Genomic DNA, 24,927 nt, shown 5'->3' with positions numbered 1-24,927 from the left:
TTTCAACCTTGTACCAGCCTGTGATTCTCACACATCAATTCTTGGGTCAAAGAGAAAAATAACTAAAACAAAGGGGCCTTATTGAATGACAGAGTTTTCCTGTATAATGTCACTATAAAACAATATCCAGTAAATGCTACCATGGTACTAAAATACCTAACAGTAGTGTTGTGTGGTGTTAGTTCAGCAAGCATTACACACACACGCAGGTAGGAACAGAGGATTACCGGAGTTGACTCCTTTCTTTATTTTTCTTTTTTTTCTTCTTCAAAACCACAACCAGAACAACATACTCACTAGCGCCCTCTAGCGCTTCTGGTAAATGCATCTACAGAACAAATGCAATAGTATGTGTGGACACAACATCTCCCCCTTTGAACAAGGATTTCTTATGTGAACCTGACTTCACCATTCTGATGTATGTCACCTAATACACTTTTAACATATTTCACATTACTCAGTAACATTCACTTTCCCATGACAAAGTCTTGGGTCCAGCAAGGTGGGTTCCTCATCCTGGTGGGCCTAAGCCTACTATCAGACTCAGAGTTAGATGCTAGATCAGTTCCTGGTTTATGACAGTCCATTGTTGTGTCAGAATCAGTACCTGCGTTCAGCTCTGACAGAGCCGATAAGTGTGAGGCGTTCCAGGTCCGTCCATCATCCAGCAAATAAGTGTTTGGTCCTTTCCTTGTCATGACAGTCCTTGGTTTGGAAAACTTTAACTCGCCTTTCTTTACCTTCCACGGCTTCCTAACCCGTACCTTGTCACCAGGCTGAAAGTTGGATGGTTTGGCGTGTCTGCGAGCATCAGTGTATTCTTTCATTTTCATTTGCTTATTCTTAACTCTTTCGCACATGGTATGCCTCTCTGTCTGAGGAACAGGCATATCCATTACCTGTAACTTTGTTCTCATTCGTCGTCCATGGAGCAGTTCTGAAGGGGAAACTCCAGTTGTTGAATGAGGGGTTGCTCTTGTAACAACCCTTTTGGGTTATAGCACCACTAGGGGGGGTTGCCCTACTATTGTAGTAGCTATGGGAGTCTCCTAGGGGGTGTGTGAGTTGTTAGCGGCAGCCATTACATGCTGCTCGTGTTCTGTTCTCAGGATAGACCTCACCGTTGTAACGGCCTGGCACCGGCGACTACCGATCCCCGCACATGTATGTACGGACAGTGTAGAGCCGTGGAGACCTGGCTTGTATGGTCTTATGTTGCTGACAAGGAATAAAGGTCTGTTGTTTAATTTAACTGACTGGCTCCGTGTTATCCGGCTAACCTCCACACCACATGCCCGCTGGACCGGCTAGCCGCTCCTTCCTCGCCAGACTGCTGTTACACTCTGTAGTCCATCAGGTAAGTTCTCAGGAACGATTTCCAGGGTTGTCCTTGAATCGAGGCAGTCTGTAGGCAGTCTTTAATGCATCTATTGAATCTCTCAACTTCCCCATTAGCTCTTGGGTAATACACTGAGGATCTCAGGTGTTGGATTCCCCTGCTTTTCAGGAAGTCAGTGAACTCAGCAGAGAGAAATTGAGAGCCATTGTCACTTATCAGTGTCTTTGGATTCCCTTCACGAGAGAAAACTACAGAAAGGAATTGAATGATAGTAGCTGCATCAGCTCGGGAAGCAAAAGCTACTTCAGGCCACTTGCTAAAGTAGTCTACCAATGTGATGGCAAATCTACAGTCAGAAGGGGCTATTTCAAAAGGGCCTATGATGTCCACAGACACCTTTTCCCAAGCAGCAGCTGGTAAAGGAATGGGTTGGAGTGGAGCATCATGGGTGACAGCGGACTTGTCATTCTGTCTGCACGTTGCACAGTTCTTTATCAGTGTCTCTATATGACAATCCATTTTGGGCCACCAGTACATTTTCCTCAGGCGTTGTTTGGTACGGACGATGCCTTGGTGAGTTTCATGAGCTATATCAGTGAGTTTTTTCTGCAACGACTCAGGCACTAGCAATCGATGTGTACCTCTGATGATGCACTCGTTCAAGACCGCGAGTTCATGGCGGATTGGGAAGTACGGCTGTAAGTCAGGATCCAGTGACGTCTTCCTAGCAGGCCAGCCTTTCTGTATCTGCACACGGAGCTTTGTGAACACTGGACAGTCTTTGCACCCTGACTGGAAGTCATCCTCAGACACAGCACTCAGATCAGTGAGGATGGCTGCAACTGACTCCCCATCCTCTGCACATGCCATGTCTGTCTCGGAAAGTGGAAGCCTAGAAAGACAATCAGCAACATGGTTCAGTGACCCAGTTCTATATTCCACTTCATAATCAAACTCCAACAGGCGAGCTGACCATCTGGCTATGCGTAGACCAGCTCTGTTATTGCCCTTAGTAGTCAGCAGTGTTGTCAGTGCTTGGTGATCTGTTCGTAGGAGGAATTTTCTGCCCCAGAGCCATGTGCGCCATTTTTCAGCAGCCCAGACGCAAGCTAGAGCTTCCTTCTCAACGATTGAGTATTTCCTCTCTGCATCAGACAAGCTGCGAGATGCAAATGCAACAGTATGTTCTGCATCATTACCGTCAAGTTGAGTCAAAACAGCACCTACACCGTAGTCTGAGGCATCTGTTGAGACTATGGTTGGTTTACTGGGGTCGAACATCACCAGGGCAGGGCTGTGCACGATTAACCGCTTGACTTGATTAAAAATGGGTTTTTTATACCTTTTATAATTTTTTCTTTTCTTTTCTTTTTACTATTTCATGCTTGAGCTGCTTCGTTCCAGTGGAATGAACAGTCCTTACGCAGAAGAGCTCTCATAGGTTCAACAACAGTCGCGTAATTTGGCACAAACTTGCTGTACCATGCACTCAAGCCAAGAAATGAGCGCAGGGTTGCAGGATCAGTAGGGGGCGGAGCATGCAGGATGGCAGTGACATGAGAGTCATCTGGCAGCAGACCTTCTGGACCGATCTTTTGACCCAAAAAGCTCAGAGTAGTTTGACGGAGTTGACATTTGTCAACATTGAGTTTCAGTCCTGCATTGTTGATTCTGTGTAACACAGCACGCAAGTTGGCCTCATGTTCAGCTTCTGACGTTCCGTATATGATGACATCATCAAGGTAGCATTGCACCCCTTTCTGGCCGCGTAGGATTTGTGTCATCATCTTTTGGAAGGCTGCAGGTGCTGAACTCAACCCATAGGGAACTCTGCAGTACTGGTACAGTCCTTCATGTGTAATGAAAGCAGTGAGCCCTCTACTCTCTTCATGTAGTTTCAGCTGATGGTAGGCGGATTTTAGATCCAGGGTGGAGAACATGACAGCCCCACGCAGCTCAGACAGTATGTCCTCTATCAGTGGCAAGGGATGACTGTCAGCGACCACCGCTTTGTTAGGTTCTCTCAAATCAACGCACATGCGTATGCCACCAGTCTTCCTTCTAGTGACTACAATCGGGGAGACCCATTCAGATGCATCAATTTTCTCTATGATGCCATGTTCCTCAAGGTTCTTGAGTTCTGCGGAAACAGCATCACGGACTGACAGGGGTAAGCGTCGAAGTTTCTGCTGTATTGGCTTCACTTCAGGTCGCACCTTCACTTTATGTACAAAGTCCTTTGCACATCCGAATGCAACTGGAGACTCACATTCCTGTTTACATTGAGTGGGCAGAGCCGAGGTTTGCTGGAGTGCAGCACAGACCTTGGGACTGTCAAGAACTAATTGTCCCCCTTTTATGTGTAGCTGGAGGGCAGTCACCAAGTCCATTCCCAGTATGGGTGTTCCTGTTCTCACAATGTAGAGATCTGTGGAGGCACTCTTGCCATTGTAAGTAACTTACATTGTTTCACGAGCTCACGCAGTGCTGCAACGTAGTGATCTGTAGACTCACCGACAGCTTGGGCTCGTTGCCTGAAACGGTATCTCTCGGCGACAACATTGACTTTAGGATGAAAGTACGTTTCCAAAGCCTTTACGGATCCCTCGTAATCATCCGTAGCGAGTGGTAAGGCGCTGTAGATTCGTTGTCCCTCCGTTCCCAAGCAGTGAATGAGCAGGGCCCTCTTCCTCTCCGTAGCAAAGTCATTACCCCCGATCGCCAGCAAGTAGTTATCGAACAACTTTTTCCACGCAGCAAATGGAATTTTCGGTTCGCCCGGGCAATCCAGGAACACAGCCGGGGGTTGCAAAGAGAGCAGAGCCATAACTTAATCACCACTACTCTCGTCGCCACTTGTGTGGTGTTAGTTCAGCAAGCATTACACACACACGCAGGTAGGAACAGAGGATTACCGGAGTTGACTCCTTTCTTTATTTTTCTTTTTTTTCTTCTTCAAAACCACAACCAGAACAACATACTCACTAGCGCCCTCTAGCGCTTCTGGTAAATGCATCTACAGAACAAATGCAATAGTATGTGTGGACACAACAGGTAGGTAACACTCCATAGCTAAGACCTTATCTAGCCCTCTTTGACAAATACGTTTCCTGGGCATGTCTGAACTGCAAAGGGAACCATTAAAATCTACCTGTCCCATAAAACAGCCTTACTTTGTTTTTATTCCGGTGTTTCAGATTAACTGGTGTCACAGATTGACTACTGTTGGTCGAAGATATGTGTGCTAGACTTGCTTTTCAGGAGCCGCTAACAAACCAGGAGAACGCAGTCAATATTTCGTCTTTAAACATGCATTCGTGTGCTTGTTGTTTTTGTTTTGTTTTGTTTTGTTTTAGATTTGAAAAAAAGAGTAAAGAGCACGTGATTTTATCGGGAGACGCTAAACCCCAAAGAACAGGCTGAAGGTGTCTGCGCTGATAGGTTAAAGCAGTGGTTCCCAAACTTCTTCTGCTAGGGCCCCCTTTAAAAGCATTTTTGTTCATGTTTTTAAGACCCTTCTGTGACTTGTTTTGTGTTTCTTATCTTTGCCTGTTAAAAATACATTCACCCAGTGTTCCTAGTCTACAAGAAAATCTTGCCCCCCTGTAAAAAAGGCTGCAATAAAATAAACCACTAAACTAACCATCTTTAACGTTTAATTATTTTATTTTACGTGCCCCCTCCACTTTCGGAACCACTGCCTTTGTTATGATTCCCACACACTTTTGTGTGATATAAAAAAAAACCACTACAGCACACTCAGAGTGGATGCTCAACAATTTTGTGTTTCGAGTTTGGTGTTTAACACATCAGACACACCTCTGCCTGCAGCTGTCAATGTTTTCAGACTACTGCGTTGACGTCATGTTACCTTGAGCATACGGTTGTCACACGGCACGTCAAACTGTGACTATCATCAGTTAACGTGGGTGTGTTGGCTCCTGATTTATGTTGCAGAAACAGAGATTAAAGATCAGGCACAACACCTTTTGTTATGTTTTTATTAAAATAGTTTTATTGTTGTCTGAAGATAATATTGATACTACTGATGGTCAGATGAAGCCTCGAAGCTTTCTGTCCAATTGGTTAAAAACAGGTTTCATTTCTCGAGACTTTATGTTCACACAACCCCACACCCCCTGCTGGTCAAAACCTTTATTGTCATTTCAACTATTTATCTTTACTCTTAGCTGTCTTACAGCAGTGTCGGTGAGAATAATTATAGCCAAGTATAGAAATAAAAAACACTTCTGTGCGTATGGTTCATTCATTTATTAATCTAGTAAGATCTTGGGTGTTGTTCCTGGGATCTGCTAGAGCCACTCACCCAGCTTGGGGGTCTGTTGCCTTCACTTTCAACCTGGACAGTGGTTTTGACACTCGCTAGTCCTCAGTGTCCTTCCTTCCACTTAGCGTACTGTTTCATGGTGCTGGGTTTGGGGTGAAATCCCACATGCATGCTCAGGAGCTTCCTTTTCTTGATGTTAGTTGCTTCTGTCTCCTTCTTTGGTCAGCTTATTATCCTAGCAGGGTATCTGATCACCGGTAGAGCGTAGGTGTTAATTGCCCGGACATTCTTCTACCCATTCAGCTGACTTTTCAGGACTTGCCTTACTATGTGGATGTCCCAGGTACCTATAGCTGTCCTCGATGTCTGCAATGTTGCCTTCTGGTTGTATAATCCCCTCAGTTCTAACCGCCTTCCCTCTCTTTGTTACCATCCAAATACACTTCTCCAATGTCATTGCTGTAGATCATAGTAGTGTGGGTCAGTGAATCGATGTGTCGTTCACTCCTGGTATACAGCTTGCTGTCATTCATGTAGAGGATTTGCTGATGATTACGCCTTTCTGTAGTTGGTTTCCCTAGCCAGTCTTGTCAATGATCTCACTGAGGGGGTTCAGGCCTATGTGGAACAGCAGTACGGAAGACCACCTCCTTGTTAAATCGATTGGCTTGAAGTTGGACTGATGTTCACCACAACACCATCAAATTTCTGATGAAGGCTCTTAGGATCCTGTTGATCTTGTATAGCTCAGGGCATTCCAGGATCCAGGTGTGCTTTCTATCAGTAGATGGTGTTTTACCCCTCTGGTGTTTCTGCCCATTCCTTTCCGTGCCAAGTATTGAGCCATATGCCTGTTCATCTTAGCTGCTATGATGCCAAACAGAAGCTTCCATTTGGCACTGAGGCAGGTCTTTGACTGGTAGTTGGATGGGACCAGTCCCTTATGGTGATCCTTAGGAATCAGGACTGTCTGGCCTTCAGTGAGCCATTTTGGATGTGTCTCATCTACTAGCTACTGGTTCATTTGTGAAGCCAGACACTCATGGAGTGCAGCCAGTAGGTGTGAATCATGTTTGGTCTTGGTGTTTTCCAACTCTTCATACTGAAGACATTTTCTTAGATATCTGCCACAGTGATTGTTACTGGATCCTGTTCAGGGGTCGACATTTAGATCCACTGTGGAGGTAAACACAGACAACACAAGAGCTCTCGATTGTCTCGATCCTTGTTTATTACTCATCACCACACAACTAAATACGTTTCCCTCCAAAACACAGCAACAACACTTCCTGAGAACTGGGTGTGAGTGGAGCCCTCCAGTGGTCCACCACTGAGCGTCATGCCTGATGAAAACAAATTGTGAAGAGTCCAACGACCTTGGATCAAATGTGTCGGGCAGACAATGGTGCACTGGGCCAGGAACAGAAAACGAGTCTCTTGGGGGATGGAGAGACAGCCCAGAGGGATTGAAGCACGGGTGTGGACTCTCGGGCAAGAATTCCCTGGGGACCTGGAGGGGCTGACCAAGTTCAGCCGGGGAAACCCCGAGGTCTTCTTTAACCGCGCAGCGCAACCCCAGTAAAACCCACAGAAGACGGTCAACCCAGTTGCCATCTGTGAGAGAAGCACGGAGCGCGGCCTTAAGCGACCGGTGGAAACGCTCGCACATCCCGTTGGCCTGCGGGTGGTACGCAGTTGTTCGGTGGACCTTGATTCCCAGGCCGTCACCCATGGCAGACCAAAGCTCTGAAACAAACTGGGGGCCCCTGTCTGAAGTGATGTTGGCGGGGGGACCGAAACACGAAAAATGACAAAAATGCCCTGGCCACCGCTGCTGCTTTAGTAGACGCCAGAGGCACTGCCTCGGGCCAGCGGGTTGTGCGGTCCACTAAAGTCAAAAGGTGCGTGAAACCTTCTGACTGCAACAGAGGACCAACCAGATCACATGCACATGATCAAAACGCCTCCCTGGGGCGTGGGATGAGCGCTGCTGCCCAGTCTTTCACCGATTTACAAAGGCTCAGCGAAACAAACCTAGAGCTGACCAGCTTGACCGAGGCCTAGACCCCTTGGATGAGAGAGGGCGTGTACTGAGTCGAAAACGCCATGTCTGACGCGTCGGTGTTCAACGCAATCTCCGCCGATGGAAACGGGTGGGCCAGCAGGGCGGCGTTGGCCAGCAGGGCGGTGTTGGCCAGCAGGGCGGCGTTAGCCAGCGCGGCCTTGGCCCCAGAAAATGGCTGGATGCGTTCAGGGAGTCAATCAATGGGGTCATTAGCTGTTTTACCCTTCAAGGCAGCACAGAGTGGCTGCAGCAGGTGCGCAGCTCTGGGGGAAAAGTGGTTGTAGAAATTGACCATCCCTGAGAACTCCTGCAGCGCTTTAACCGACGTGGGACGTGGAAAAGCCGAAACGGCCCGGACCTTGTCTGGCAACGGAACCACACCGTCAGCGGAAATGCAGTGGCCCATGAAATCCAGAACCGGCAACTCAAATTGGCACTTGGAAGGGTTGACGATCAGGCCGTGATCGTGGAAAGTGCAGGTAGCCAAGAAAATACGATCCACTTCCTCAACCAGGGAGCGATAATCCTTCACGCCCAGAAGCGGAGAGTTGGTGAGGCCGGTTCTCACGGCCACTGGCAGCTGTCGGAGGAAGATGTGGGTGAAGAGCAATCCCCCGTCGTCCGGTCCGAGAAAAGATAGCATGTGCTGCATCAGTTCGAGAGCCGTACTGCCACCCAGGCCTGAGAGGGAGAGGAGCTTCTCGGCTCTCTCTGCGTCGGAGAGGGCATAGCGCCGAAGAAACAGCTCCTTAAGGGCGGCGTATTTCCCTTGGGTGGGTGGGTGCCGGAGGAGAGTCATCACACGACGGGTGGCTAGCAGGTCGAGAGGCCACCACATGGTGATATTTCGTGAATACTTTTCTCTCCAAAACACAGCAACAACACTTCCTGAGAACTGGGTGTGAGTGGAGCCCTCCAGTGGTCCACCACAGTGTATGCTTTTGCTTCCCTGCAAGTATCAGAATCAGAATCAGAAACTTTATTGTCATTGTCATGAGAACAACGAAATTAAGAATGGTCCCCGATCATTGCATCATCCCTAGCAATATCAAAATATAAATAAAACAATAAAATTCAATAAATAAAATAGATAGAATACTTAAAATACTAATAAGATATAACAGTAAAACATTCACATACATTCCCACACACATGCTTCAGACCGTGCATAGATTAACACAAGAGTGGCGTGATGGACATTTTTTTGTAGTATTCAGATGTGTTATTGCAGTTGGATAACAGCTGTGTTTGAGTCTATTAGTCCTTGCTCTGACTGCCCTGTACCGTCTGCCTGAGGGCAACAGTTCGAACAGGGAGTGGCCAGGATGTGAGGTGTCTTTTATGATGTTTTGGGCCTTTTTAAAACAGTGGGCGTTGTGTAGAACTTCCAGTGTGGGGAGAGGGCAGCCAGTGATCTTTTGGGCGGTGTTAATGATCCCTTGGAGTGCTTTCCTCTGAGCCCCTGTGCAGCTAGTGTACCAGATGCATATGCAGTAAGTTAGAACACTCTCATATGCAAGTAAAACAAACGCAGTAAAGCCTGCTGCTCTGTGTGTCTCACGTCTGCACGCAGATCTGTAACGGCAGCAGAAACATGACTGTTAATAACAAAATTTGTGCCTTGCTGCATGCACACTACAGAAGTGATGTACAACAGACAGATTGCACTAAACACAGACGATATCACAAAATTACACATCTGCTGACATATAACCAGCAAGTATCTGCTTCTTTTTCGTCCTATTAAAATGTCACTCATTCAAAGGGAAGTGTTAACAGCAGACTCAGACCATGGGGTAATAAAGAGGAAACTATTCAGCAGAGACAGAAACCACACATCAACTGCCTGTAAAAGACGAACATGGCCAGCAAATACAAGCGACTCGGCAAGTACATTTAAAAAAAGCAATCTATAATATTAGTGTTAATTAAACAGTAATAGAACTCAACACTCACTTTATCTTTCTCAGGTTTTATCTTTATTTGATCTATTCCTCTCACTGGTTTCCTTTGTTTTTACAATAGTTGACGTTTTTGTGTAGTTGTTATTGTAAAGCAGATTGTACAATATGATCTAAATACATGAGCACAATGACCGACGTAAACATTAATCGACCAATGGTTAAAAAAATCCTTGATGGGAGCAGTTTGTGGATGACACGAGAAGTAAACACAATTTTAACACTTTTGACAGAAAAACAAAGGGCAGGTTTCGGTTTTTGTAGCTTCTTCTGTTTTCTTGTTTGTGGCTTTTGTTTCATTGATTGACATACCCACAACCACTGTGCAGCAGTCACACACTGTTCTTTACATTAAACCCAATACAGTGCAGCAAACTAACCTGTTTATCCTGCACAAACCTGCAGAGGATTCTCATGCAGAGACAAACATACAAAAAAATCTGAAGGAGCTCAAACACTTTTTCACACTGTTTATTTGGTTTTACTGATGTTAACACAGTTGCTGATGTTAAAATTTGCTAATTTCTTTAAACAGAGTCAGGAGAACCACAAAAGAAGCATACAAAAGAGAAACCAGAGCTCAGGATGGTGCTTGTTGGAAAAACTGGATCTGGAAAAAGTGCATCAGGAAACACCAACACAGAGGATAGACTTTAAAGTTCTGATGCTGGCCTATAAAGCTCTGAATGGTTTAGGTCCAAAATACATCAGTGACCTCCTGACCCAGTATGAACCTTCCAGATCCCTCGGGTCATCTGGATCCGGTCTTTTATCAGTTCCCAGAGTTAGAACCAGACACGGAGAAGCTGCATTCAGCTTTTATGCTCCTTATATCTGGAACAAACTCCCAGAAAGCCTCAGATCAGCTGAAACACTCAGTTTATTTAAATCCAGGTTGAAGACTCACCTATTCTCAGCTGCATTTGAATAAAGCACCAAATCCACACTTTTAAGCTTAAATTTCAAAACTTACACTAACTACTGATCTTATCTATTTTGATTTTATATACTGTTTTGTTTGTTTGTTAAGCTTAAATTTCAAAACTTACATTAACTACTGATTTTATCTACTGTTCTGATTTTATCTGTTTTGATTTTATATACTATTTTGTTTGTTTGTTTGTTTGTTTGTTTGTTTGTTAAGTGGGTTTAGAGCTCTGGGTAGCTCCCCAACTGGGTCTAGAGAGTATTTTAAATTCAGGGAATTTAAAATAGAAAGTAGCTCGTCCACAGAAGGACTGGTAGCTCCCCTTACGATAAGGGTTCAGATCGCGCGAACAGGTGTGAAATGTGTGTGTTTAGTTAGTTTGTTTGTTTGCTTGTTTTAATCAATTTTAAATCATGCTTTTTATTTGTTTTTGTTTCTAATGTCTCTGTAAAGCACTTTGAATCACCTTGTTGTTGAATTGTGCTATACAAATAAATTTGCCTTGCCTTGCCTTGCCTTACACCATGGTGTTGTTCACACATGTAGATCTGAATGCCTCCATAGAAGAACTCATCACTAAGACTCCAGCTCTTCGTGAATTCGTCCGTCAGTGTGGAGGACGATATCATGTTTTTAACAACAATAGCAGAGATCCTGCTCAGGTCAGAGAGCTGCTGGAGAAGATTAGACTAATGGTTCAGAGAAACGGAGGAAGCTACTACACCAACAAGATGTTTGAAAAGGCAGAGAGCGCTATAACCAAAGAGATGGAACAACTTCAGAAGAAAAACCCTGGGCTGATGGCCACTGAAGCAAGATATGAAGCAGAGAGAAAAAACAAGTTTATCCGGGGCAGCTGGGTTGGTGCTGTTGCTGGAGCTGCTGCTGGACTCGGTGCTGGAGCAGCTGCTGGAGTCAGTACTGCGATTGCGACCGAGCTTGCTATTGGAGCTATTGTGGGAGCTGCAGCTTGTCCAGTAGGAGTGCTGGTTGGAGCTGGACGGTGTGGCAGCTGGAGCTGCACTGGATCGTACTACTGCTGCTAAAGTGAGGAAGCAGGCGTGTACTACACAGTGACAAATACTCACTCAGCAGCAGCTCGTTCACATCATCAAGTCAATATTGGGCGATCGTGGCTCAAGAGTTGGGAGTTCGCCTTGTAATCAGAAGGTTGCCGGTTCGAGCCCCAGCTTGGACAGTCTCGGTCGTTGTGTCCTTGGGCAAGACACTTCATCCGTTGCCTACTGGTGGTGGTCAGAGGGCCCGGTGGCACCAGTGTCCGGCAGCCTCGCCTCTGTCAGTGCGCCCCAGGGCAGCTGTGGCTACAATGTAGCTTGCCATCACCAGTGTGTGAATGGGTGGATGACTGGTTGTGTAAAGTGCTTTGGGGTCCTTAGGGACTAGTAAAGCACTATATAAACACAGGCCATTTACCATATTCACAAGTCCTTCTCATTATTCTCATAAATAAGGTGAATATTGGATTAAATTAAAACGAATTATTAATTATTGATCATGTTAGTTGTTGGAGTGATATTTTTATGATTGTCATTTGTACTTAGAAACAGAGCATCAATAATGTTTAGAGGTATATAATCGATTGCATTTTGAGATATAAATTTCTGAAAATAAATACTTGACTTTCTTTCTATCATAGTTTAGACTAAGCAAATGCACCTTGTTTCCTTAGCAGAGATGTTGGAGCCTCTATTTACCCTCAGAGTGATCTGATTTAAAAATTGTAAAACAGGATCTAAAGGAGGGAGGAAGGATTCATCCAAAGGAGGGCTGCTACGTCACAAACTATTTCAGCGAGTAAACCTGTGAAATCTGTGCACAAAAGCTCACCTGTTCTGTGTCAAGACGACGACTAAACAAGACTTTACCATTAGATTCTGGCCACAGGTTTCAGGACCAGTACTAAAAGTACACTGGTTTATTGGAAGCCCCCATGGCTGGGTTATGAACTAGCAAAAATAATAGCGTATAGTAAAAGAATAAATAGTGGTAGGTAGCTTCATTACACCTTTTGATTATCACCATGGACTGCTATCAGAATACCTGGTGGTATTTTCATCCTTCTCTCAGGAAATGGCATTAACTAAGTTTGTGATATAAACTCACCCTGATTTATCTTTCCTAAAGTAACATAAAGACAAGTAATGTCAGAAATCACAGAATAAAAGGGCTGACTGGACCGGTTACATATAACAAGCACAGTCATTTGTAGAACTGGACATTCACAACTGTTAACATTGGGAAAGCTTCTACATATATCGACACATTCAAATTGACTGATTGTACTTTTTTAACGCTGTGATGTGGAAAACACTAATACAATAACAGCATTTGGTCATGCTGCTGTCACTGATGCCTCAAACACATTTGACAGCTTCTAAATTAAGCTTACCAACATTATTTTATTTTTTATTAGTCCTTTATTTATCCAGGTAAAAATCTTATTGAGATTAAAAATCTCATTTCCAAGAGAGACCTGGCAGTATTATTGTGAGTTATGACCCACATGCTAAGCGGTGCACTGCATCAAAAGTAAATCCTGTTACATCATGAAAAGAACAAAGACAAAAGAGGACAATTCAAACAAAGTACGAAAAACACTTTTATTATCAGCAGGGTGTGTAAAACCATTCATTGTGAAAGGTAATTACAGTTTAGGTTAAGTTTATGTACTGAAATGAAGGATGAGCATATATTACACCTGTCATTATGAGACACCATCAAATCACTCCAGCAGAGAGACCTCATGGAAGTATGCTCCCAGCAGCTTGACTCCCTGAATGTAGTTTGATCTGAAAATGGAGAAATGAAGCAATGACAACGGTTTATAATTTAAAAAAAAAAAAACAACTCACTTTACCTGTCATTAAGTTAAGCACAGAAATAATCTGGAGATGACAAACATGATCCTCTTCTTTTACTGCAATATTTCATCCATTTTATCAATAGTTCCTACTTGTTCCACATTTCAAAAGAAGTGAAACGGTGTGAGCTGTGACCAACCTGTTGATCTTTTCATTCTGAGAGTGAGCTCCATCATCAGAGGACCCTACAGGAAGCAGCATGACATTACGGCCTGTGGCCTCCTGGAAGGTCAGGGTGACTGGGATGCTGCCACCCTCGCGAGTCAGATCAGGCTCGACCCCGAAGACTACAGCACAACGAGGAGGAAAAAACAAGGCAAAAAGCAATAACAATTTTAATAATAATAATATTTTGTTTTCACATTAAACTGGGTATAATCCTATCAGTGAAAATACATGAAAAACGTCCACAAAAATATGCATATAACAGAAAAGCTTATAAAGATATTTCATTGGTCTATGGGAGGGGCCACTGGCCCAAGAACTTATGGACTTTGCTGTATAGCTGCTGTTAACGTGTTCTAAGTTTTAGTGTTATAACAGCAGTTAGAGTTATCAGGTGTTGATTCACCATTTTTGTGTTAGTGTGTAACATTAATGCTGCTGTGTGTTCTGTGTGGCTAGCGGAGCACCGTGAGTTAGACGGCTGTGCCCGTTTACCACCTCTCACTGCTGTGGTGTGTGAATGGGCGTTCGTAATAAAAGGCTGTCCTCCCTGTAGCTTAGCATTTCGGCTAAGGCAGGAATAGCAGGTCTCCGTCTCCTCCTTGTCTGAGCTCGCCACAATATGTACAAGGCTTTTGGATAATAAATTTGCTTGTCTTTGTTTTTAATGTCCTGAAACATCTGCCCGAGGACAGGAACTGAAACATGACAAAAATATTTGATTTCTCTTAAAGAAAAAGCATTGCAATGTAAACTGTAAGAAAGTCAGTTGTATTATAGCAGGAGAAAGTGTTTTACACTTTTGTAATACAATAAACACAGAACTGATTTAGACTTTGTATCAAGATAACAGAAATGCGTGAGATTGAGTGAACTCCCTCTTTGATCTAACAGCTTTTATCATTAAGTCCTTGTACCTGTCTTCATGGCCTTTCTCCCTGCCATGTAGTGTGGGTGGTTGAAGTCTGAGACCCAGGCTTTTGCCCCGTGGCCCATGTTCACTTTCAGTTTATTGGGGCTTCCCAGTTCAGCAAACTTCTTCTGCAGATGATCGACGACCTTGAAGAGGGGAAGATAACTTAGACTTGTTGAAGCTTTTATGCAGAAACAACCTGGTGCTCACTATGAGTGCAAAGGGTTGAACTGTATTAGGTGAGGCAAAAGAAACTGACTTGATTGATTGGTTTTCCTAATTTTATGCAGGTATATTATAATTCCTGTGTATTTTATGACCTGTGACATTGGTTTTCTGTCTAAATAAAGTTACCTTCATTCAAATTAAATCAATCCACTTTTTTTTTTACTTCATAATTTAATATATTCATAATATTTCTCATTTTCATACACTGCAATTTCTTTTACACACTCCTTTTAAAAAAAAAAAAAAAAAAAAAAAACAATGCATGGCTGAGCAAATCACCTGAGCAACAAATTACCAATAAGTGGCAGAGATACAGAGCGACTTCTGCTACATTATTTAGGTGAGTGCTATATGCCATCATTGTTACCTATCACAGTGTTTACCTGCTTCTCCACATCTCTAGGGTCCATGTCAGGCACAAGGCGGATGGAAAACTTGCCGATGACCTTGCGAGGAATAACCGTCTTGGCTCCTGCTTCAGAGAAAGCCCCCTCAATACCATGAAGGGAAAGAGAAGGATATCTCCAACGGTGCATGAGGATTTGTTCCTATGGTGGAAGAAATAAAGAACACTAGGTTCAAAAAGTGTGAATGACCCCACATTATACAGCACATTTCCACCAATGAGTGATGCGAACAACATAAATAATTTCTTTGCCTTTGTGTCATGCAGCAGCTGGTCAACCCCCACATCTTTACAGTACTCATCCAAGTCAAAGTCGATCTTCTCGTACAGCTTTTGCTCCTCTGCTGTCAGAGGCGCCACACTGTCATAGATCCCAGGAACCAAAATCTTACCCCTTTTGTCAACCAGGGAGCCTGTGCAGGAAGTCACAAACACATGATTAAAACTCTAAACTGCTGTAAAATAAGGTCGGTGAGACCAAAAATCACAATTATCAGCTTCACTTGCCCATAAGTGCGATGAGGTCGGTCATGGCCTCATGAACAGAGCCACCAAACACCCCTGAGTGCAAGTCCTTCCCACCACACTCCACCTTGAGGTTGGAATGTAAAACATTATTTTAAAATACACAGCTTGTGTCTCTCCCCACCAACAATAATCCAACAGGACTTCACCTCAAGGAAGAAATAGCAGATTCCTCTCAGACCGTAGGTGATGCAGGGTTTGTTCTTGCCCAGCCAGTAGTTGTCAGAGATGCAGACGTAGTCCACGTCTTTAAAGAAAGTGTCCTTTCTAGAAAACACAAGATCATCCAGACCCTCAGATCCAGATTCTTCCATCCCCTCGAAGCAGAATTTGATGTTGATGGGAAGGTCCTGCAACAAGAAGAGAGATGCATAAGAAAGAAAAAATAAAAAAATAAAAAAAAAATCAGAAGACTACAATTTGGTCACTGGCTCAAGTTTAAATTCAGGCTCATTGTGAATTAGTTTTTTTCATTTTCTAAAGACAAAATACTTGAGTAATCTCATATTTTTAATTTGGACTCCCTGCACATGCTGACTGTTGATCTTTTATCTCCAGTCTTTGCTACGCGAGAACTTTCCTTTAACGCTTTAAAGTACAGTCCAGTACAATTCAGGAAAAAGCAAAGACGATGTGCTTCAGTTTAAACTGTTAGGTTTATATTGTTGATTGTCATTTATGCTTAGAAATATTTAACCATATATGCTTAGAGGTGTATAATCAATTGTGTAGTGATAGGATGTGTGATCCTTAGGAGTCTGCAAAGTGTTCTGAGTGTTCTGGCATTCACACCCACATCCTGGGAGCATGCGAGAGGTCTACCTTCTTTTATTGATTTGTGGTAGGATAAACGTAGCTATGTCAGTTTTAGTCTAAGTGCCTTTTGTTTAGATGAACTACTGGACTTCCAGACCAGCAGGTTTAGGGAAGTCATTTATGGGGTCACACTCTGACACCACACACACGCACGCTTACAAAACGCACAGGCAAGGTACTCTTTGTGTGTATGTAGACGTCATATGTTAATGCACCTATGTACCGTAATTGTCGGGCTATAAGCCGCTACTTTTTGCACAAGCTTTGAACCCTGCAGCTTTTAGTCAGGTGCGGCTTTTCTATGGATTGTCCATGATTTTTGTCATATCGTAAGACGATTTGTTTTGTTTGTTCCGCTGTTGTACGGCACTACGTTGCCTGGCGGAAGGATCGGGGTTCAAGAGTGGTATGTTAGTCACATGTCCGTCCGCCAGGCAACGTAGTGCCGTACGAAGTAGCGCGAAAAACAAACTTCAAAGTAGCGCTACGCATTCAGCGGGAGGCGTGGATGACGAGCGGCGATAAACTTGCGAAAAGCAAGTTATACTCAACTCCACCGGTGGATTCTGACAGCGTGGAAAAGTGTGAAAACATCCACGATCACCAACGGATTTCGAAGGGCTGGACAGCTGCATGATGGAGAGGAGGACACCGCCACGGCCCTTCTGAGGGTGTTCGACTCTGACACTGACAACGAGGATTTCTTTGGTTTTGAAAGTGACAACGAAGGAGAGAAGCGGAGAGTGGATGACGAAGCCATCCTGAGCCTGTTTGTATCCGACACTGGAGAAGAGGACTTTGGTGGTTTTAGAGCGCAGGAAGAAGAGAAAGATGGTGAATGACTGACTTTTCTTCTTGTTAAAGCCGTGTCACTGCACCTGAGCCTAAAAGGTAGTCCGAATCTATTTTTCTGGTGTGCTGTAGGTTACCGTTATGTACTACATGTGCAAATATGTACCCATAACTTGTTTTTCAAAATATTAATAAAAGGGGTGTGTCTCCAAACAGCCATCTCTTTCCTGACAATTCCCTTTGTGCATATTCTCTTACATATGATAAGTCAACATTGAAACACCTGCGGCTTTTAGTCAGGTGCTGCTAATGTATGTACAAAACAGGATTTTCCCCTGATTTTAGCTTGTGCGGCTAATATTCAGGTGCGCTTTGTAGTCCGGGAAATACGGTATATTCATGTAACCTCAATAAAAGAGCAGTGTTACGGGGGAGCGGACGAGAGCAACTGGGGTCAAGCGAAGGGACGGTGTTTGTCCAGTTCTCTCCCGTGCACGAGAAACATAAAGAACTTTGCCTACTCGTGTCTTGCTTTGCTGTGTAATTAAATTGTCCTTAACGTTCCAGCGAATAGGTTTATGCTACAAACCTATCATAAACATTAAGTGATTCCTGTACGACAATCCTACCCCGGGACCTTTGACCAAGACATTTACTGCTGACAGCTCTGAAGCAATCAACAAGTGATCTGCAAATCAGTGGTGTACTTTAACAGAGATAATCCATTTCTAAGAATGACGATTAATCAGTTTGGAAATGCAGCCATGTACTTAGCTGTTCCATGTTGCAAGGCTTTGTTTTTAAATCACCTTATTTCTAATTATGCACATTAATAAATCAAATACAACCTACATAACCCAAAAATACACTTCCTAATACTTATTATTACACAGGTTTTACATTTCTCACAATAAGTTTTAATAATAAAACTGAGCATGAGTCCAAACTAAGCATATAATTAATCTTATGTGTGATATGAATGACCCACATATCATTTTAGAATACAGTGCTATATAGTAGCTATTCTGCTTTATCATCACTGTACAAAAACAAAAAAAAAAACCTTAATAATATTCTAAGTAGCGGTGTACGTTTACAGATTCTGAAATAAACCATCACACCTCAATATACTCCTGTCAGTAATTTCAAGCGTTTCAAGTCACTGTTCAAACAGGGATTTTTTTTTTAAGAAACACTAAAATATCATATCATCTTTCAACTATCTGAACTTGAAACACCTTTTGTTGGCAGTAACTGTACCTTTCCGATCTTCTGATACGCTTCAATGCAGTTAAACCAGGCCAACACTGGACCCTTGTCATCAGTAGATCCTCGTCCATAGAGCTTACCTACAAAAATAAAACTATTTCAGTTTCAAGGTTCTAATGAGAAGATAGTGGAGTTGACAAATGACACTAAGGTTATGTTTATTACATAGTCAGCAGACGACAGTGCCCCATTTTAAGCTTGTTTAAATCATGACTAAGGTTATGTGTAGGGATGGGTACCGGTTCTGACATAAACGGTAGTAACCAGACCGAAAAGCAGCGCACATTTCGGTGCTTTATTTCGGTGCTTTTTTTTCCTGAGCTGTGATACACTTCTAGCCAATCATTTTACGTTTCCGAGGATAGTAGGCGGGGCTAGGTACGTACGTTCTTTTATGCAGAGCTACAGATTAAAAATGTCCAAGGCGAAGCGGTCAAAAGTCTGGCTGTACTTCACAGCAAAATATGCAAACTCAGCAGCCTGCAACAAGTGCTTTAAGCTGATACTGTGATACTGTCAAAGGAGGTAACACCTCGAATCCGATGAAACACCTGGCGACGCATAGCGTTTTTGTTTTTTTTTAAAGCAGAGAAATGCGCCGTATTTGATGGCAGCAGCAGCCGTTCTTCTCTGCGTGAGTAGCTTAATGTTGTTTGTGTGTAATTTACGTTGAGTAGGCTAACCACGTTATTACATTAATGCATGTAAGGTGAACTAGCAAACATCATCATAGCTACATGCGGCTGTCTTCTTGGTTGATGGCAGATACTCCCTTCCTCCCTTCACCCTGGCCAAAAAGGCTAAAATGACCAAAGAAAAAGAGGGAAACAGCTAAACATGAGAGGTTTTTGGACAAAGTTTGTGTTTTTTCCATTGTTTAAGCACTGCTTCCAGCTAAGAGTGATACCATATATGCCCCATAGCTGCAGAAAAGGCTAACATTGTTATCTTTTTACAAAAAACCAGCTGAATATGAGAGGTTTTTGGACCAATTGTGTGTTCTCCAGTCTTTAAGCACCGGTTTGAACACCGTTTGAGCACCGGGACCGTTTCAAAAGTACCGATTTGGCACCGGTATCAGATAAAACCTAAACGATACCCATCCCTAGTTATGTGTAACAATATGAAACCCTTGTTCATGGTTTTTTTTAAAAAAGGTCTGCAGCAAGTTTTTGTAAAATGTGACATTATCAGCACTAACACAGCTGAGCAGGCAGGAATGAGACAACGGGAAGAGGATGTGGCATTTTGTGTCAGCTGACTCAAAACGCACAAGATCACGCATGCCGAGTCCAACAAACCAGAACTTTAAGGAAGCAAAAAGCTCTTTAACATTCATCCATGTCTGTTTAAATCCAGATATATGTCGTAATAATACAACACACAGAACATCTAAAGAACGCCTCACTTGAGCCATTTTGCCTTTTCACAAGCCGAGTCTGTTCCAAAAGCTTCTAATAATAACAACTTTATGGGTTCAACTTGGCCTGAGAAGACTGGCGATAAGACTGCAGCTCTAACAAAAGATGAGCTAAATAGGCTGGACTTTGGAAACATGTTGCTAGCTGTTACTGCAAGCAGAAAGCTGATTAAAGCTTGAAGAACATTCAAATATAGTTCAACCAATCTAAACACCAAAGAGAGAGTTTGATGTTATTGATGTTGTCGCGAGATGACCCCTGTCCTTGCACCACCCCTGCCATACACCACGATGAGGCCTGTTGAGATCGCCTAAGGCCAGGTGTGAATGTGGGTTGAAGCACCTGGGATCGGGTCTCAGGCCTGCACTGGAGGTGGGTGACAGCTGGTGCTGTAATCCACCACTTTTGTTCCAACGATGGTTTTTGAGCAGAGGCAAGGTGGTTTTGTGACTAATCTCCAGTCATTGTAATGACCAAGTGATTGTAATGACATGAGCCAAGGTGAGCCCTCATATCAGGTGATGACATGATCAACGCGTCTCAGGGCCATCTTGAAAGGGAATAACGCCAACTAAGGGTTAAATACCTGGGACACAACCATTTGTTTTTAGAACTGAAGGAGCCTCTTGGATGAGAGGTGAAATGCCTTTGCAAACTTAAAGAAGGCCAACTGCCTTGTTTTTTCAAGCTCCCAAGACAATCCTGTGACTTGTTTTGTGTTACTCATCTTTGCATGTCAGACACACTCGTAGTCTACATAGTTTAGCATGGCACGCTTTCTCTTAGTTATAGTGCCATATAGCATTCTCATCTTGCACTACCTACCTGCTGACTGGATTTGTTTTCTGTAATCTGTTCATTTAAGACCACTAAAACGCTCTGTCCTCATTATTTTGTTGTTTTCATAGTAATTGACCAGCTTTATTCATCTTAGAAAATTAGTTCGTCTTCTTTTAGTTTTGCCATCTATTCTATCTACAGGACAGTACGGTAGCTCATTTTTCAGTCATATTTGATATTATAACTTTGCTAAACCAAAAACTACCCGGTGTAACTTACAAACAGCTGGATACAGTAGCCTTAAAGTTTTCATTTTCATCTATTTTTACAAGCCCAAAGCGCGTTCCAGCTGACTTCAGTTACTCGCATAACTTTCCAGCTCAGAAACAGCTCCAGGGTTGTTTTGTGCAGGACACAGGCCAAAAGTATTCTCCTCTTACCGTCTTTCTCCACCAGAGTGAAAGGCTCTGTGTCCCAGCCATCATCGATGTTTGCTGGCTGAACATCAAGGTGCCCGTAAATACACACCGTCTTCTTGGCTGGGTCTGATCCTAACTGCCCCAGAATGATAGGAGGCAGGGGGATCTCCTCTCCTGAGGGAAGCTGCATGAATAATGATTTATGGTGAAATTTAAGTAGAAAAGATAATGCAATATACAAATCATTAATGCATTAAGAAATGTAACCAGTGCAAGACCTTCTGCTTGCCAACGTCCACCAACTCCACAGTCCCTCCCAGCCTCTCGATGTCCTTGGCTGCCATCTCCATCATTTTTTTGATCTCCCCGCGCTTCTCAGGCCAAGCAGACACACTCTGGACACCCACCCACTCAGCCAGGCGCTGAGGACAATTATGAAAAAGGGATTTAAATTAAAATAGGTGTTTTAGGCACTTTCGTCATGCTCAAAAAAGAGCCACAATGAGTTATTCTTAGGACATCAGACCTTCTACAAAATTTGACTAAAGCAGCAGTTATAATATCTGGTTTTACAGTTGGCATCTACTATAGCGCCAGCTTAAGTGAATGAGTTACAATGCTGTCCAGTTTAAAGTTAGCTCAATAAATTATTAAATCAAATGACAACCATACAATGATTAAACAGCCAAGAGGTCTTACATTGAGTCCAGCATAACTATTATATTTTTCCTGAGTAATCTTACCTGCACATACAGGTCCTGGTGGTCGTCCACATACTTGAAAAGTTCTGTGAGATGAGACATTTTGTGCCAGCAATGGGATCTGAGGGTTAAACAAGCAGACTGGTGAGAGTCCACCTCTGGGTTTGTGCAATCTTATGAGAGCACAAAGACCACGCCTTCCTGCAAATTTGCTGACTGCTGCTGAATTTGCAGCTCCCATCCTGCACATTAGGTCATGAGACTTAAGCTTGTTTCACATCATAATTTCTCAGATCTACAGCTGCAGCTGATCAGCACTTTAACACCAGGCTTTCAGAACAAAACAGCAAGAAAATGTCAAGAAATGTGAGGCTCATAGTACAAAGTTACAACAACTGACACAGTAAAGGATAATGCTCAGTTCTGTGCCTTCTGGTCCCTGCTTCTACACTTATCAGATAACCTAAAAGCCACATGCTGATGCAGTAAATTAATTAATTAAGGTAGTTGAACTTTACTGTAAAATGCCTCACTCGCTGAGTAACTGCATTTAAAGTACTGTTTAAACTAAATGTACTTATCATAGAAAATATCATCTCATGTCTTAACAGCTTAGAGTTGTGTGGCGACCAAACATAATCGAGCTGCACAAAAGATAATAGTTTATTATTTATTAGTATTAAAACAACAGTTAGGTAGACTAAGGTTGATAACATGTGTAGACGTGAAAAGATCACTAATTGTGTGAAGAAAGCCATAAACAACAATTAAACCGTTTCGTACTGAGTGAGAAACTGAAAGAAGGTCATGAAAACTTCAGCACACACGGAGGTTACTTTCCACAGGTGTGCACTGAAATTTGGACTCGCCCTTGTTGTTGCACGACCACTCCTCTAGACCATATATCTGAATATTTCCATGCAAAATAGGCACAGAGACTTAGATGTAATAGTTAATATAGTTCTTTTTTTTTTTTTAAAGCGGATATAACCTTTTTCGGCTTGGTACCAGCGGGTTTTGTACAGCATGCTATGAAACACGAATAATGAGGTGGTAAAATGGCAAGTGAAGCGAAACTAAGTTGGCTAAGCTAAGCGGATGCTGGAAGGTAGGTAACGGGTCATTGCCGTTATATCTACCGTCTGGGTTAATGTGACCGAGAGCTGATCTAGCCAAATACTTTGGTCATTTATAAACTGCAAAGAGAAATATTAAAATCTACCCGTCTTGTCAAACAGACTTACTGTGTTTTTATTCCAGATCAGCTGATGTAAACATGTGACTCCGGGCCCTTCTCAGCTGACAAAGACTTCCTGTATTTGCTAACGACGGACAACTCTGAGGTCTGCAGTAAAAAAAAAAAAAAAAAAAAAAGCAAAACAACAAAAGCTACTTGTTTTGTGGGGGGAAAAACCCAAAGCGATTCAACTCGTAGGGTAAAAACAACAACCCACCATATGAACTGCTTCAAAGCGCAAAGAATTATGGGTCATCGGAAGCTGCTTCGTCACGGGCGTCTCATCGGGGAAAAAAAAATACATTTACTTCTCAATTGTTTTCCCGTTTGTTAAAAATGACAAAAAAATTGTTTTTTATTTTATTTTATCTACCAACACCACATAAACATAGTTGCACATCTGTTTCTTTGCATGTTCAAGTTAACGAAATAAAGTTGAAAGAGAAAAATATTTAAGAAATGACTCCAATGTTAAGCAGTATGGCACATGGAAAAAAGCTTTCAATATTTTAAGTATAGCGGACTTTCAGTTCCTCTGGTTTGTATAAAGGACTTTACATGCATATTCATACAAATATAATATTTCTTACAAAATTATTGTTGCGGCTCTTCCAACCAACGGTCGCTGCAGGCTAAACATGAGGACACAGATGACGCGCAACAATAAACACATGAGATAGACCTCTGTACTATTTGCTCCTTTAATTCCACTGTCCACTATACAAAATCAGAACATGGGATCAAAGCATGATACAAATGCAGAGACTGCACAAGCAAACGAATGCAACTTACAAACATTACACCAATTACTATGCCAAACTACAGCCTCTGGCATAAATTAGTGCACCAAACTAAACTCAAGCTGCATGCAAAAAAATAAATAAAAAATTTGCATCAAAATGACTCAAGATGCGGTCAACAGAAGGTTTCCCCTCATGCTCACCCTACCTACCTTTCTGCTCAACATCAGGTGCAGTGAACAGGTGAGTGCAACCACATTTATCACCTAACACCCATGAGTCACGCCCCACACCCGTGCACCAATACAATGTGTGCATTTTTAACCAACCCTCTTAATCCAAAAAAAGGAACAACTCATATGGCTCCTACAATGTTGTAAATGGATCAAGCTCACTGAAAACTTCTAATTTATAGGGGAGCTCAAATGATGTAGTCTACATGTTAACAGCACATAGCTTTAGGTCATTTACTGATGGATGCTTATACTTTTAACCTGATTTGCAAGATGGGTGTATGTCAGGAAGCTCTGAAGAGGACTTTATTAAAAAAAAAAATAAGGCATGTTAATGACAAGCAGCCACATGTAAATGACAGGCCCAAAGAGGGGAAGCTTAAATTTGTGTTATGAAACCAACATCAACCACTGGGGAAAAAGGGGAGGCTACAGTGATAAAAGCCAGATTCCTTTAGATTTGTGGGACCACTTGGATGTCACCAATGAATTATCAAAAGGGTCTGCCAGGTATACATCTATAAAGACAATTATTCAAAAGTACAAGTAATTTTAAAGTCTTAAACTGACAGCTGAAGCAATAACCATAAGGCATTGTATCAAGTATTTATTTGGATTGCAAGATGATTTTCCGGTTGTGTGATCAATATGGCTTTGCAGTCTGGCACAATGAGAATCTGAGGAATTGACAGTAACTTGACAGCGACAGGCCAACACTGGTGCAGCTTCACATTTCACACAGTGAATTGTGATCAAATCACATTTAAGTGCTAATCAACCAAGGTCACACCGCCTTTACAGCTCTTCCTCCACACCCTG

At 42.8% G+C, this 24,927-nt stretch overlaps 1 protein-coding gene across 4 annotated transcripts; it reads right to left on the bottom strand.

The window, feature by feature from the left end:
* Window positions 1–13,183: 13,183 nt before the first annotated feature.
* Window positions 13,184–24,112, bottom strand: LOC113015333 (cytosolic non-specific dipeptidase-like). Of its 4 annotated transcripts, XM_026157339.2 has the most exons (15): window positions 24,088–24,104; window positions 23,726–23,767; window positions 23,353–23,415; window positions 23,143–23,243; window positions 21,941–22,019; window positions 21,476–21,619; window positions 21,219–21,381; window positions 18,569–18,657; window positions 15,850–16,050; window positions 15,683–15,767; window positions 15,428–15,588; window positions 15,153–15,317; window positions 14,546–14,687; window positions 13,603–13,750; window positions 13,184–13,391 (listed from the first exon to the last, which is right to left on the bottom strand). In XM_026157339.2, the coding sequence occupies exons 5-15, from the start codon at window positions 21,998–22,000 to the stop codon at window positions 13,325–13,327; spliced, it is 1,425 nt and encodes a 474-aa protein (XP_026013124.1). In that variant the 5' UTR covers window positions 22,001–22,019; window positions 23,143–23,243; window positions 23,353–23,415; window positions 23,726–23,767; window positions 24,088–24,104; the 3' UTR covers window positions 13,184–13,324. The 4 variants fall into 4 exon arrangements, with proteins under 4 accessions (XP_026013124.1, XP_080152251.1, XP_026013125.1 ...); XM_080296125.1 differs by lacking the exon at window positions 23,726–23,767; XM_026157340.2 differs by lacking the exons at window positions 23,143–23,243; window positions 23,353–23,415; window positions 23,726–23,767 and having other exon boundaries at window positions 24,088–24,112.
* Between the last annotated feature and the right edge of the window lie 815 nt (window positions 24,113–24,927).

The sequence above is a fragment of the Astatotilapia calliptera genome, chromosome 22 (assembly GCF_964374335.1).
Source record: "Astatotilapia calliptera chromosome 22, fAstCal68.1, whole genome shotgun sequence".
Lineage (NCBI taxonomy): Eukaryota > Metazoa > Chordata > Actinopteri > Cichliformes > Cichlidae > Astatotilapia > Astatotilapia calliptera.
The sequence above is the reverse complement of the archived record's forward strand: the minus strand, read 5'-3'. Positions and strand labels throughout refer to the sequence as shown.

Excerpts from the sequence above, each read along its gene's own strand:
- LOC113015333 (XM_026157340.2), bottom strand. The coding sequence starts at position 22,000 with ATGTCTCATCTCACAGAACTTTTCAAGTATGTGGACGACCACCAGGAC. Across the intron at positions 16,051-18,568 it reads CGTATCAGAAGATCGGAAAG|GACCTTCCCATCAACATCAA; the intron begins GTACAGTTACTG and ends TTCTTGTTGCAG. Across the intron at positions 15,768-15,849 it reads TCTGCTATTTCTTCCTTGAG|GTGGAGTGTGGTGGGAAGGA; the intron begins GTGAAGTCCTGT and ends TCCAACCTCAAG.